The 15511-nt window shown below is 39.7% G+C and overlaps 1 protein-coding gene across 4 annotated transcripts in view; it reads right to left on the bottom strand.

Moving 5' to 3' along the window:
- Positions 1 to 7822, bottom strand: part of Cul4b (cullin 4B) — a 37860-nt gene extending 30038 nt beyond the window's left edge. For 2 of the 4 annotated variants that reach the window (XM_020172870.2, XM_020172871.2), the window contains exons 1-3: positions 7670 to 7822; positions 6389 to 6925; positions 4187 to 4302 (exon numbers count right to left, since the gene is read on the bottom strand). In XM_020172870.2, the coding sequence (XP_020028459.1) occupies positions 4187 to 4302; positions 6389 to 6925; positions 7670 to 7697 (681 nt within the window). In that variant the 5' untranslated portion in view covers positions 7698 to 7822. Of the gene's footprint in view, positions 1 to 4186; positions 4303 to 4967; positions 5152 to 6088; positions 6295 to 6388; positions 6926 to 7669 lie in introns of those variants that run through there. The other 2 variants (XM_074063901.1, XM_074063900.1) reach the window with 2 other exon arrangements.
- Positions 7823 to 15511: the final 7689 nt, after the last annotated feature.

The raw sequence follows: 15511 nt of genomic DNA, 5'->3' as shown, positions 1-15511 counted from the left end.
TCTAATCTTACAACACACCTGCAATCTCAGTACTCAGAAGGCAGAAGCAGAAGGATCTCAACTTCTAGTCCAGCCTGGACTATACAAAGAAAGACTGTCTCAAAAAATAAAACAACAAAGAATCTCTAATTTAAAGTAGGCTAACCAACTCAAATTAGTAAATTTAACCACAGTCCTATTTGCAGTCAATCAAAAACAAACACAACAAACCAAACCAAACTATTAACTGCTGCCTCACACATGATTTCAAGTTTATCAAGAAACTGTAATTTAAAAATTCAGGTACAATTCTCATTTGAAATTACTTCAAAAGACAATGTTTGCTTACTGCGAATGCATTCTGAACAGTATGTTCTTTTCTAGAAATTAAAAACTTAGTAGGTAGTACACACAATCCACACTAGTGACTTCCATACTTATGCTTTAAAACAAAATGGGTTTTAATGCAAATAAAAGTTATGGACAGATATGTGCCAATAAAAGTGTTTCCTTCAGGGAAAGAGGGAAGGATAGGGGTTTGGAGAACCTTTGTTTATACAAACACATCTTTCTATATTGTTCAATTTTAGGAGAGTACCAAAATCAAACAAGCACCTCCATGGTAAAATACCTTAACCTAATTTTTGAACTTCAACATCTCAGAGTAATTTTTCTGAGAACAATCCAAAGAAGCATTTATAAAATTAAGGTCAAAAACAATAAAAGAACTAGAAACAAATGTTTTTGAATGTATTATAGAAGAAATGGTAAGGTACTATGAAAAATGCAAAACAGTAAAAAGTCCTAACACGTATGACTTCAGGCTAAAGAAATGCAACTAAACTGGGTGCTGGTGGCTCACACCTGCAATCCTATCTACTAGAGAGGCTGAGATCAGGAGGATCAAGGTTTGCAAGACCTTATCTCGAAAACACCCAACACGAAAATGGGCCAGTGGAGGGGTTCAAGTGGTAGAGTGCTTGCCTAGTAAGTCCCTGAGTTCAAACCCCAGTCCCACCAAAAAAGAAAGAAAGAAATGTAATTGAACAATACCAAGTAAAATTTCTGAAGTATGTAGGAGGGTGAGTATAGTGGAAGTATTATGCACTCATATATGAAAATGGAAAAATGATACCCGTTGAAACTGTTCCAGGAATGGGGAGAAGGGAAAAACAAAAACAAAAACAAAAAAAACTTCTGAAATAAAGAAAGCAAAAACAAGCCAGGCTCTGGTGGCTCATGCCTGTAATCCTAGTTACTTGGGAGGCTGAGATCTGGAGGATCCAGGTTCAAGGCCAGCCTGGGCAAACAGTTTACAAAACCACATCTCCAAAATAACCAGAGCAAAATAGGTTGGAGGCATGGCTCAAGCAGTAGAGCGCCTGCTTTGCAAGCTTGAAGTCTTGAGTTCAAATTCCAGTCCCATTAAAAAAAGCACATGATGGGGTTGGGGATTTAGCTCAGTGGAAGAGCGCTTGCCTGGCAAGTGCAAGGCCCTGAGTTCAGTCCCCAGCACCGAAAAAAAAAAAGGAAAAAAAACACATGAAACCCTGAGTTCAAACCCCAGTCCTATAAAAAAAAACCACAAAAATCATAAACTGAAATAGCAAAGGTTTTAACAGAATCAATGTATCAGTGAAAATAATATTCTTCTGTTAAAAAATATTCAAGGTGAATAGTGTTAACTGCAATCAACATTATAAATATGAAATATATATTATTGAAATTAAATATGCTGCACACCAGCACATCCAAATAAATACAATAAACATATACAAATGAAAACATTAATCACCTGCTCTGATGATAGTTTCTTCTAAAGTAAAACAATTACCTGCTTCAAGCACTGCAATATAGTGGTATTTAAAATACTGTAGTGTTATTAGTGAGGCAGCATGGTAGTAAAAATGTACTGGACTAGGAATTAAGAATCTCAGTTTGAGTCCCCCTGTTCTGCAATATATTACTCTGGTGGGTTATTTAACTTCTCCGAGACTCAGTCTCCTCCTCAATAAAGTGAGGATAATAACTACTACCCCGTTTACTTCGTAAAGAGTGTCAGCAGTGCTTGAATGAGATTAAATAAAAGATGAATCTGCTTAGCAGGTTGTCACATACACTATATAATGAAAAGATACTGGGCCTTTCCCACTGTAATTTCTTAATTTTACTTTTGATATTATACAACTTAGGAGCCACATATGTAATGTACCAAAATAGCCAAATTTGGTGGACTTATCCTTAAAAAAATAGTTTAGTTTTAATAATACCAGCTGACACTTACATAGCATTATTACCATAGGTTGAGCATTGTTCTGAATGTTTTGCATGAATTGATTCATTTAATTTTCCCAGAAACAAAAAACTGGTGATCTCAATTATCATATTACTTGTGAAAAAGCTATACTGTGATTTATAAAAAGTTTGACAATTAAAATATCATTGTATGTTTATATATCAGTGCTTCATTAAGGTGTAGAGTTTGAACTCAGGACTTTACACTTGCAAAGCAGGTGCTCAGCCAAGCACCACTGGCTCACACCTATAATCCTAGCTACGTAAGAGGCTAAAATTGACAGGATTATAGTTCAAGGCCAGACTAGGCAAAGTAGTTCATGACACCCCATCTCCAAAACAACCAGAGCAAAATGGACTGAAGGTGTGGCTCAAGTGGTCACCAGCTTTGCAACCATGAAACCTTCAAACTCCAGTCCCACACACACAAAAAAAAAAGCAACAAGTACTCTACCACTTGAGTCACATCTCCAGTCTACTTTGTTCTGGTTATTTTGAAAATGGAGTTTTGTGAACTACTGGCCTAGGCTTGCCTCAAACAATGATTCTCCTGATTTCAGCTTCCTAAGTAACTAGGATTACAAGCATGAGCCACTAGCGCCCAGCTCTTATTTGATTCTCATAAGCAACCCCAAGGGGTAGATAGGATAGGTATAAGTTCCCCTATTTTACAGGAGAGGAAACTAAAGCTGAGAGGGGTTTAGTACCTTGTCAAAGATCACAAGGGTAACCGCAGGCAAAATTAGATCTCAAATCTGTTTTTTGACTCCAATTCTGGGGTTTGTCTATCGGCATACTACCTCTACAACTAAAACATAAAAACTACAAATACTGATAAATTGAACCAATATAATTTCTTACAAGGTACTCACCAATACAAAAACTTAAACTGTTATACCTAGAAGTATTTTTAAATATCAAAATTCTGATGCTATAAAGGAAAACAACTTCTTGATTCAGTTGTGTGAATCAAAACAAACTGTCTTGGTAGCAAGAAGTCTAAATCAGTAACTGCTCTTGACAATCAAAGTAAAGACCTATTTGTTATGCAAAAGGAAAAATTTTGAACATCAGACTAAATTGCTGGAATATAATCGGCTGCTTATTTCTGGACTAACGTGTGTCCTCTAGACCAAGAGACAAAACAGACACAAAGAGCAAGAACAAAATGGCAAAAAACTACTGATAAGAATGGGGGGAGAGCTGGGCACCCTATAATCTTAGTTACTTGGGAAGCTGAGATCTGGAGGATTGTGGATCAAGGCCAGCCTGGGAAAACAGTTCACAAGACACCATCTCCAAAATAACCAGAGTAAAAAAAAGAAAGAAAGAAACACATAACCAGAGTAAAATAAACTGGAGGCACGGTTCAAGCAGTAGAGTGCCTGCATGAAACCCTGAGTTCAAACTCCAGTCCCACTTAAAAAAAAAAAAAGGAGGATGGAGAATAAAGGATGTGAAGATCTACATCTCTTGACTCCTCTCCTATAGGTGGAAACACAACTAAGCAATTCGCAACTGAATGATGTGTCAACTTCATCTTCAGGATCTATACTACCGAATTCCATAATAGGTAAAACCTCTATTATACCAAAGTATACCCAACTGAATCCCATCAAAAGGGTCCATTTATGTAGGCAAAGCTTATGTGGGTACGTGTTATCTGATTATAAAATATGATACGTCATTGACGAGGAAATTACAATTAGAAAGGAACCAAAAAATCTCCTCAGGACCAATTTCATAAAGTCAAAGGTAGTATACATCTGTAATCCCAGCACTTGGGAGGTGGAGAATCACAAGTTTGAGACCAACCTGGACTACCGAGTGAATTCCAGACCAGTCTGGGCTATATAGGAACAAAACTAAAAAGAAAGCAAAATGCAGTCTGGCTGTCCACACTAACACATACCTGGTAGAGTTCTTCTAAATTGTACTTAATCGAAGTACTATTCTGGATAGCTTCCACTGCTTCTTTCAGTTTCTGCCATGTTTCATCTGTGTAATTTTCTGGTAATTTAGGTTTATCTAGATGATATGTAAAAGATTGTTATTAGATTATTGTATGGGATATAGTAACTAAAGATCCATAAAGCAGAAAATTACTATTTTTAGGATTTTTTAATAACTATTATACCTAAATATTAAAGTAACCACTGTATTTAAGCTCAGCATAAATAAAATTGAAAATGCCAGCACACTGTTTTAAGACATTTTGACACACCTATTAAAACTGAAGGTGAGAGGGTTTTTCTATTGATTGTATTGCTTCAAAAAATAAAATTTCAAGAATGACAGATAATAACAATCCTGATCTTACTCCATCATGTGTAAAATCTAAGTTGACATGAAACTTGTACTGTACCTAAGATTTCAAATACTATTTGCTAAGTATTTTATAACTTCTTAGTCCCAACAATGAAATGCGCTGGAGTAATTATTAATATTCCTATTTTACAAGTGAGGAAACTAAGACCTGGAACTCATTTGATAAGCTAGTCCAAGGTCACCAAAGCTTGTCAATGGCAAAGCTGGGATTCTAATCCAGGTCTGTTTGACCTCCAAATTTATGCAGCAGCCAAGAAATCGAGAAAATTTCTTAGGTTTTAAACTACATTTACAAGGGAATGAAATTTTTACAAAATTTAAATATCCATGGGCTGGAGGTGCAGCCCAAGTGGTAGAGTACTTGCCTAACAAGTATGAGGTCCAGAGTTCAAACCCCAGTACTGCCAAAAAAAAAAAATAAAACATTCAAATGATTCCAGAACCTATGCAACATTTTCAGAATGGAAACATCTTAAGTGAAAAAAATCTTAATTAAAGCATCCAAATGCCTCAATGCTTTTTACTTCAGGAGGCAGAGAATAATAACCAAAGTCTCTGAAATCATTTCTTTAAAAAATCCTTGATGTTAAATCAATATATCTGTAATTGAAATAATGAACACATTAGTCAATTACAATTCATATTCACTTTAGAAAGCTCTACTATTAAATCATAAGGAATACAACACTTGAGAGCCTGGGGATGAGAAGAAAGTGATATAAAAAAGAAAGTGTTAAGAACAGACAACAGCACAATCCTCTGCTTGGAACAAACTACAGCACATTCCTGATCCTGAGTTCCACACTAATGCTGAAAACACAAGCATAAAATAACTAATTTTCTCAATGCTAATATTTAGCCGTGAGACACTTAACTGATAAATATTACTTAAGTTCATTCATTTACTTCTCCATTTAGTAAACATTTTAGCATCTATTACCTGCCAGTTAAACATGGTGAAAAAGAAAAACAAACACATTCAACAGATAAAATTAATTCAGCTCATGTACATTTTAAATGCTGATTTTCATCAATGCTTTCATAATACTTTCAATCACTTATCTCAAACAAAATATGAGCAAAATTTCCTAAAATCTGCAGGTCAATACTTTAAAATCCATCTTAGTGAAGAAAAACATAGTAACTGTTTCTATCTTTAGAACTGTGGTACAGAGTTACTGCTTCTATGTATACACATTATTTTTCATTTCTAAACCCTACCTTTGGGAAAAAAAATACAGAGACCTTAAATATTTTTTCTCTAAATATTGTTTTCACAATAAGTTTCATGAATGTACTACTCAACATTATAACATTATAAGTCTACTTGTAAATCTTATTTGAGCGTGTAAAGATCACTATTTCTACCTGCATTTCTAGGGACTGGAGAATGTGGCCTACTGAAACAGAAAAATTAAAATCTCAGCAGTGCCAAGATGAAATGCACCTGAAATAAACAAACCTCTTTAGTGTACAAATTTCTCACCTGTAAAATCCGGATCAATCATACCGTAGATTGCCAATGTTACAAAGAAAATTAGGTACAATAGGTTAAGGCAGATCACCAAACACTGCACAGAAACACTATATGCTTCAGCAGAGGGATACAAACCACCCCCGGAAAATGAACCCTCCACCAAAAAAAGGACCTCCCCTTCACCTCACTGATTGTGCATAAAACATTATGCGATCGCTATACTGTTTAATATATTAACATAAATAGAGCACGTGATTGCTCAAGTGTCAAATCCTTAGTAGGCGATTATGGATTTTTGGCCTTGGTTACCTTTAAAGTTCTTGATCACTAACTTCTTAGCAGAGCCAGGCTTGCTGTTAGCAAAGCTAGAGACGGCAGTAGAAGATTTGGCTAGGCCGTTTGCATGATGCACCGAAGCCACAGAAGAGATTAATATACTCTTATTTTTAAGTTGCTGCTGCTGAGATGTTGCAGCAGTTGGTGAAGAGGAGGAGGAGGAGGAGGAGGATTCCTCAGCCATCTTCGAATCAAACCCTACAAACTCCAGGGTGTCTTCAAAACGCAGCTTCTTCTGTATTGGTACGTGGCTAGAAGCAGCCACTGAAACCCCCAAGCAGAAGGATGAGGTTGAGGGGGATGCTGAATCCCTGGGTTGGAAAGGAGGAGTGGAAGAAGAGGAAGAGGTGGAATCAAAGTCTTCTCTCTCGTTACTACTGTTGCTGCTGCTGCTGCTGTTTAACTTTCTCTTCTTGGCAGAGGTGGGCGGAGTGGTGCTGGTATTACCATCAGTGGTAGATCTGACCTCCTGTGCAGCAGCAGCAGCTGAGGGATTGGGGGAAGAAAAACCTGTTGGAAACATGAAAATAGCGGGGTCAACAGGCAGAGGAGCATCAAAAACCTAGGTTTATATGCCTTCGTTGAGTGTAGGAGAGAGGGTGGCAATGCTAGAGGGGGAAGGGAAGAAAGAAGAGAGGAGAAACACAGAGGACGACAAGGAAAGTGAAGGGGGGGCCCACACCGGGGGAATGGGAGGGTTTGGAAAGGCGGATAGGCTGACACCAGGAGTGAGCAGAACGAGGGGGGGGGAGAGCGAATGAGGAGGCAGACAGGTAAACGGCCCTGCTGTCCCCCCGCCCCTGCTTCTCAATCTCTCTCCCTCTTTCTGCAGGAGCGACTCAGAAAGTCTATGAAGCTGCAGCTCCTCCTCCTCCTTTTCTCCCTCTCCCTGGGAGGGGAGATGCTGTGGTTGGGGGGAGGGGGAGGAGGAGAGAACCAGGGCTTGTTATTGTCAATAGCACAAGAGGCTAAAGATGGCGCCACTTCCGGTCACGCGGCACCCGAGGGAGGGACGACGTCTCCGGGGGAAAGAGGGGGGGTGTGAGGGAAGCACTGCAGCCGCACGGGGGTGGGGGGGGGAAGCTAGCTCGTGGAGGGGCGGCTAAAGTGCCCCAGATGCTCAGGCTACTTCGCTCCCGCTCTCACTCTTTCCATTTCCCCTTCCCTGGAAGCACCCTCTTCCCCAGGCCCACCAGTAACTCCCACCCCTCCCTTAACGTTCCCGCGGGGAGCTTCGCGCCGCAGCGCCCTTACCGGAAGTGACTGGGCAGAGACTTTTCATAGCGCCCAGATCCCGAACCCCCCAGGTCCGCAGGACTTGAGGGGGGAGGGAATTGGGGGGAGGAGAAGTGGAAAGGGAGGAGAGGGCGGGCCTTCGGAGCTCCTGATTGGAGCTTTCTGAACCTGAGGCAGGCGGGAGGGCGGACAGCTGGGGTGGGGGGTGGCGGGACTAGGAGCTGGAAGGAGTTGGTAAGGGAGGGTAGGTGATGACAACGAGGGGCGGGGTAAACTAGCTGGGAAAAAAAGTGGAGCGAGGGAGTAAAAAGTAAGGAAACGGGAGAATGGAAACTTTGAAAGAGAGATAAAGGAATAAGGAGGGGTTGCAAGGCGAAGGGAGTAACCCGAAATAGAGGAAAACATAATCATGCCTTTATGCCTGATTGCTGGAGAGGAATGTTACGATTTTAAGATTAAAAAGAAGGAGCTTAGATAGGAAGAAAAGGAGCTTTTGATTGCGTGGAGCAACAAAGTGTTTCTCTTTTATCTCAAGGACACCACAAACCCAAAACTGAATAGGACCCGACACAGTTTTCTCAGTAATGCAACTAACTGTAAATCCTTTTACATTCCTACCAGTAGCATTTTCTAAGGTGGCTGGCCAGAGTCAAGGGTGCATTGTAAGTCCAAGAAACAGACCCCAGCACAATTCCAGGAACCAGTCTTACTCCCACCCCATCAGTCATTAACTCAATAATTTGTAGACCAAACAAAACTGAGACCCACTTCCTTCATTTACCAAATCTCAGCTCAGATACTGTTTAAACGGAAACTGTACAATTTTGAAACAGTATTAGTAAAAGTCAATGTTTTCTACTAATGTGTTCCATGAGGCTAAACTTTTCATTTGATAACTGATAAGGAGAAAAAAACTTGAAATTTTGTTAAATTAGCATTATTAAACCTTCTAAATTTCTTGTTGGGAGTTTTTACTTAATCCTAGGGCATTCTCAGAGGGAGAGAGCACAATGTCAAAAAAACCCAAATGTTGCCAACCTGTTGATCTTTATGAAACATTCAACAAGCATGTGTCTAAAGAATTGCTATGCAAGGTCCCTGAGTTTGAGAAGCCAGTGCAGGAAGATAGTCTCAAAACAAATTTCAGTATCAGTAGATAACAGATGTACAAAGTGCTCTGGGAAAATGCAAAACAAGCAATTTGGGGAAAATGTAGAATAGTAAGGAACTTTCACAGAGACAATGTTTATGCTGAGTCTCAAACTGAATTTGCAAAAAGACAAAAGGTAAGGGGAGAAAGGTATATTCTGGACAATGGAAATAAGGGCAAAGCAAGGAGTTATGAAAGGGCTTGGGCTGTTTATGGAAACATGGAAAGTGCACTGGGACTGGAAAGTAGGATGTCTGGTTAGGAGTACAGAAGATGAGCCTCAGAAGTGCCTGGCACACCAAGCCAAGAACTTTGCCTACCATGTAGGCAATGGTAGATAACACGGAGACAAGCAAGCTGGCTTTTACAGAGAAGTGACAAACTTGAGAATGTAGTAAAAGTGACTTGTATGGCTTAGCTTGTGATGGGTGAAATCAGAACACTGCAAATAAATCACCTTTGTTTAAACAGACCCACTTTGTTGTACCCTGAAAAGTCCCTGGTTTAAATGCAAATCCTCATGGAAGTTTACCTCCTTGGGCACTATCAGCCAATGTGTTTCTGCTGTTTGTTGACAGCCTGCTGAAAGAAAGGCTCTAAAGGAATTTAGGTTCTAGGGCCAAGGAAGAAGAAAGGCAGAGGCCTGAAAGGGAACAGGTGAAAGCACTTCTGTTTTGAATATACCATATAGTTCTTGTTGAACAAAAATGAGGTCAAAAACTTTTTTTTTTGTGGTACTGGAGTTTGAACTCAGGGCCTAAACCTTGAGCCACTTCACCTTTTTTGTGATGGGTTTTTTCCAGATAGGGTCTCTGGAACTATTTGGCTGGGGCTGGCTTCAACCTCGATCCTTCTGATCTCTGCCTCCTGAGTAGCTAGGATTACAGATGTGAGCCACTGGTGCCTAGCATCGTAAACCCTCAAGGCCAGAAAAAATGTTCTAAAACATTAAGCCTTCCTTTATTCTGTCTCACACTTCACACAATGCTGAACAACTGTGTAAATGCAGAGTAAAGACTTAATTATTTCATTGAATGTGAATGAAATAATCCTGTGTCTATAAGGGAGGTGTAACTGGCTAATTTTCAGGCGTTAAGGAACAAGGTTGTTCTAATTCATATAATTATATTCATTTGAAGGGTATATGGAAATGCTAGCTATTTTAAAATTTATGAATATTAGTGCAACTGAAAGGGAATGAACATAAAGATAAAGGGCAGAGCATTTGCCTAGCCTCTGTAAGGCCCTGGCTTCAATCCCTAACACTGGGGGAGGGGGATATTAACAGAAATGTGCCTGTGCCATATGAAGATAAACTTTTATACTGTTCTAAAGGATAGCTGAGTCCTGTTAATATTCAACTACATTTTAGTAATAATAGCTTTTGATCTCACATGATTATCTAAGCCCTTCAGTCTTTTGAGTTACATGTAAGTTCTAAAAGCTCAGATCCTTTGGCTCTTGAGCTGTAGCTCACTTTAAATGAGTCAGTAGTCTAACCTACTATTTAAATTCTATGAAATATCCTTAAATGAGTTTTGTTAGAAAAAATAACTTTTTCTTAAGTGATTAATAATTAAATGTTATCTTACTTCATTCCAGGTCAATCCTCACATATTTAGCACACCTTAATATGGATACATCATTTTAATTATTTTTTGCTTAACCTTTATATTTTGTTGCATAGAGTAACTTACGTATTACTCTATGATGTGTGAGAACCAGAACTTTGTTTCTTCTTGGAACCTGGAACTAATTTAGAAAGAAGAAAAATTTCCCAAGTTGTTTTGTGAAACATATTTTATATCAAGAATCAACAAATTGGGGCTAGCTAAAACATGAGCATACACACCCAAACACTTTGCCAATCAGAGTTAAACACATTCTCAACATTAAAATACATTTTCAAGGTTGAACTCACTGAACCCACAATAATCAAGATATGTAATATAGAATAGCATACAATTATAGCCATTATCAGACCAAACCAGATTGGGTACTTAATACACATTCCACATATAGAATCTTTCATCTTGAGTTCAACTCATACCTTAGAAACATTAATTAAAGTTTACAATATTGCCAGCTGAGGTGTAGTTATTATTTGTCCTCTTTTAACCAACCTTTATTTATAAAGGTAAATATATGTATAAAGGGAGAAATACAAATGAGAACTGGTTTTCCTAGTGTCCATTCTCCTATTTCTATAGCCAGCTCCCTAAAAAGGTAAAGTGTAACCTGTTTCCTTTTTTTGATCATAGGGATTTCCCAAGCTGTGATGCTTTTAGGTTCTTTTCAGACATCTCATAGCCTGGGCTTGCCACCAGACAGACACTTCTGAAAGCTTTATCACCCAGTGAGTGGGATTTTCCTTAAAAATAAGAGAGCCTGCTTGCTCAGGAGAATACTAAATATGTCTCTGAAGCAAGTGTTAAGAATATGTCAAGAAAAGCTTGAACCAGGATGTGCCTATAATCCCAGCACTTGGGAGGCAGAGGCAGAGGCAGAAGGACAGCCTGGGCTATCTTGCCAGAAGAGCACCTGTCTCAAAAAAAATAGGACTGGGGATGTAGCTCAATGGTAGAGCACTTGCCTGGCATGTGCAAGGCCCTGAGTTCAATCCCCAGCATGACAAAAATAAATAAATAAAGGTTTTGTTATGCCATCAACAGCAATAAGCTGCTATGGGATGGCTGAAGAGACCAAAGCTCAAGCAATGATAATTCTACTATACAATTTGATTTCATCACTTTTCTATCCTGAAGTTGCTTTATAAAAGCAAAGAAGATGCAGGTAAGGTAGCATGCACCTGTAATCCCAGCAGTCACACCACTTGGGAAGCTGAGGTAGGAGAATCTGAAGTTAAGAGGCAAATCAAAAACAACAACAACAACACAAAAAAAAAGAAAACAAAAAAGGACCATAATTTACTAACCAGGTAAAATCCCTGGACCTTTAAAAAATAAAAGTGATGCATAAAAAAAATAAAACCAAGGAATTTGGACTGGGGATGTAGCTCAGTGGTAGAGCACTTGCCTTGCATGTGCAAGGCCCAGGCTTCTCTACCTAACACCTCTTTAAAAAAAAACTTAACAAATGCAGAACCTATAGTGCTAAGTAAAATGTAAATAACACAATTTCATATTTAACAGAATCTTTTATCTTCTGTGTAAAATTATCTCATTAACAGAACATTTAACTGAATACTTAGCTCCTTAGCTCAGAGATTTTATTGGTCATAAATGTGAACCATCTAAAAAGCTGATTGAAAACAGGCATGATGTAATCCCAGTTAACTGTAATCCCAGTTGAGGTAGGAGGATCACAAGTTCAAGGCCAGCCTGGGCTACATAGGGAGTATGAGGCCAACCTGGGATACATAGAGAAAACCTGTGTTGAAAGAGAGACTAAGAAAGACAGACAGAGAGAGGAGACAAGGAAGGAAAGAAAAGCAGATTTAAGGACTAAAAGGGTCAAAGGGGCAGGCCATTTTTTCCAGGAGGTTGGAAGTAGGAAAGGAGACCAGCTGCAGGTTACTTTTCCCTTTAGTGCTGCCAAGCATTTACCATATGGAGTTGCTGGGCCTATTTTAAACTTCTGTTCACTTTATTTTTTTTACGGTACTAGGGTTTGAATTCAGGACTTACACCTTGAGCCACTACACCAGCCCTTTTTTGTGATAGGTTTTTTCAAGATAAGGTCTTGTGAACTATTTGCCCAGGCTGGCTTCGAACTGCAATACTCCTGACCTCTGCCTCCTGAGTAGCTAGGATTACAAGCGTGAGCCACCAGAGGCCAGCCTATCAGTGAATCTTACAGTCCCTCCACCCCTTTCCTGCTTTATTGTTTCATCTTCTAATAGCACTGTTTCTCTTTCTCACAAGGGTTAAATCAGCTGTTACCAGCTCTGACTGCACAATATAATGTACCTGGGGAGTTGTTTGAATAACATCTTGGGCTGGGCTGGGGATGTAGTTCAGTGGTATAGCACTTGTCACTTGACTAGCACAACCAAAAAGAAAAAAAAGAAAAAAAAACTTTGCCCAGGTCCAAACTAGTCCAATTCAATCAGAACCTGTGTGTAGGCCCTCAAATATCAGTATTTTTAAGAAGCTCACCAGGTGATTGTACATACCTCCAAGGTTGAAAAGGAAGTTGTAAGAGAAATGAGCATGCCAGTACTTTGTGATTTGAATCGAATTGACAAGATCTTGCACCCCCTTTAATGCCTAATATTTCACAATTATTTATTCACTACTTTGGTAAAACATTACCTCCTTCTCTAGGAATTACTTTCTCAAATGCAAATTGAACAAGCAGATCTAGTTCCCCCACTACTACCCTCTTTATTGTTTTTGGTTTTGTTGAGACATGGTTTCACTAGGTAGCAGAGGAACTTCTATGTAGCCAAGGCTTGCCTGGAACTCACACTGCTCCTGTCCCCAGCCTTCCCAGTACTGCGATTACAGGTTTGAGCCACCACCTGCTAGTTCCTCCCTTTAAGGTAAGCGCCTCTAGGAGCAGGGGGAGACTAACACAAAAGCCCAAAGTGCCTGGGGGTAAACCAAACCAGAAGGCATTATGATGGGGGATGGGGAGAAGTAAGATTACTAAGAAGGAGGAAAAGATTTCTGAAAATATATTTTACTGACCTCACAGTATTGCCTAGGCCCAATCCTGCTGCATAATGACTGCATGTTTAAGATCTAGTAAGGTCTAGTTAAGTTTGATAGCTTATCCTAACTGCCAAAATCATGTCAAAAGAAATTTAATATATTCTTATAAGCAAAATGCAGACATTAGGAGTATAGGTTTAAGAGCTAGGTGGGTGTACATCTACAATCCCAGCACTCCGGAGGCTGAGGCAAGAGGATTGTGAGTTCCAGACAGCATGGGCTACATAGCAAGACCCTGTTTCAAAAAAAGGAATGTAAGTTTAGAGTTTTCCATAAGTGCCCAGCTTCTGGACAAGTGCTCTATCATTTGAGCCATGCCACCAACCCTGTTGCTTTAGTTACTGTTTAGATAGGGTCTTGCACTGTTTGCCCAGGGCCAGCCTCCAACTGCCTCCCCCCATAGCTGGGCTTGCAAACATGAACTACCATGCCTGGTTTATTGGTTGAGATGGGGGTCTCCCTAACTAGATTCCCAGGATAGCCTCGAACTTCGATCTTCCCTATCTCTGCCTCCTAAGTAGCTAGGATTACAGGTGTGGGCTACCACACTTGGCTACCCAACTTCTGAATTACCACTCTACATTTGGGAGTTTCTATTACCAAGTTATCAATTTTTCCTGATTCCATTAAATGTCCTTTATCTCCACCAACAGCATTATTTTTCTTGCCAATTCATTTAATCATTCAACAAAAATGTATTAAGCAACTACTCTCTGCAAGTGATGGTGCTAGATGTCATGAGGGAATACTTAACTAATACTCAATTCCATTTGTAGTTGATTTTATAGTTTTTCAAAGCAATTTCACACACAATCTTAAAATCTCTTTTGAGATAGATCAGGTACCATTTTACAGGTGAGAAACAGGTTCAGGAAAGAAGGTAAACATTTCTTGTTAAAGTCATAAGGCACACAGGCTTAAATCCAGTTACTCAATAATTTCAAACATAATACTTTTCATAATTTACAGTTGAGTAAGGAGTCATGCCATAAATAGTCTCAAATAGCAGACTTGTTAGGAAAAAGATGAATAAAATAACTCCTTTATTGAGATGTGTCAATCACAGTGCCCAGAAGGAGACCAAGTTTGCATCCAGTTCAAACCATCACCAAGAAGGTCAGACAAGCCAGATGCAAGTGGCTCATGCCCGTAATCTTAGCTATGTAGGAGGCAGAGATCAGGAGGATCACAGTTCAAAGCCAGCCCCAGCCAAATAGTTCCAGAGATCCTATCTTGGAAATACACAACACAGAAAAGGGCTGGCGGAGTGACTCAGGCAGTAGAGCACCTGCCTAGCAAGTATAAGGCCCAGAGTTCAAGCCCCAGTAACACCAAAAAAAAAAGGGTAAAGTAGCAGGAAGCAGGAAATGCACAGTAGATTTGGTTCTAATTTCCTGGCTGGATCTTCATCCAATGGCTGATCCTTAATGGAAGGTAGAAATCAGCTCCTTCCTTACCTGACCAAATCCAGGTAAACATTGATGGAACAAACCTTGCCTGAGAACCCGTTATGATCTAGTCACTGAGTATACAGTGACAACCCTTGCCCTCAAAAACAGTTCTCAAGTGGCCTACTGGGTGAGGCAGACAATTATAGGGCAGAGTTATAAAGGCTGCTATGGGAACACAAAGGAGGGACACCTGGCCCAACTTAGAAGGGAGGAGTGGGGTGAAGTGGAGGAAAGGGAAGGAGTTAAGAATAACTTGCAGAGAAAAATAATCAATTTAAAGCCCTGAGGGTGGGGGGAAATTAGCCAGGCAAGAGGAGTGAAAGAGAGCAGGCGCACAAAGAAGGCAGACAGGGATCACATTTAAATCCTCAGGGTAGGGCTGGAGGTGTGACTCAAGGGTAGAGAACCCGTCTGGCAAGCATAAAGCCCAGTACCACCACTAAAAAAAAAAAAAATCCCAAGGTTAGAGAATCCCGAGAGAATAAGGTATATTCAGGAAATTATGAGGAGGCTAGTTACTAGGACATAGTTTTAGGCCTAATCAGGCTTTGGCGAATAAGGCAGCATCCAAGTCTCAAGACTA

Source organism: Castor canadensis, chromosome X (genome assembly GCF_047511655.1).
Source record: "Castor canadensis chromosome X, mCasCan1.hap1v2, whole genome shotgun sequence".
Taxonomy (NCBI): Eukaryota; Metazoa; Chordata; class Mammalia; order Rodentia; family Castoridae; genus Castor; species Castor canadensis.
The sequence above is the reverse complement of the archived record's forward strand: the minus strand, read 5'-3'. Positions and strand labels throughout refer to the sequence as shown.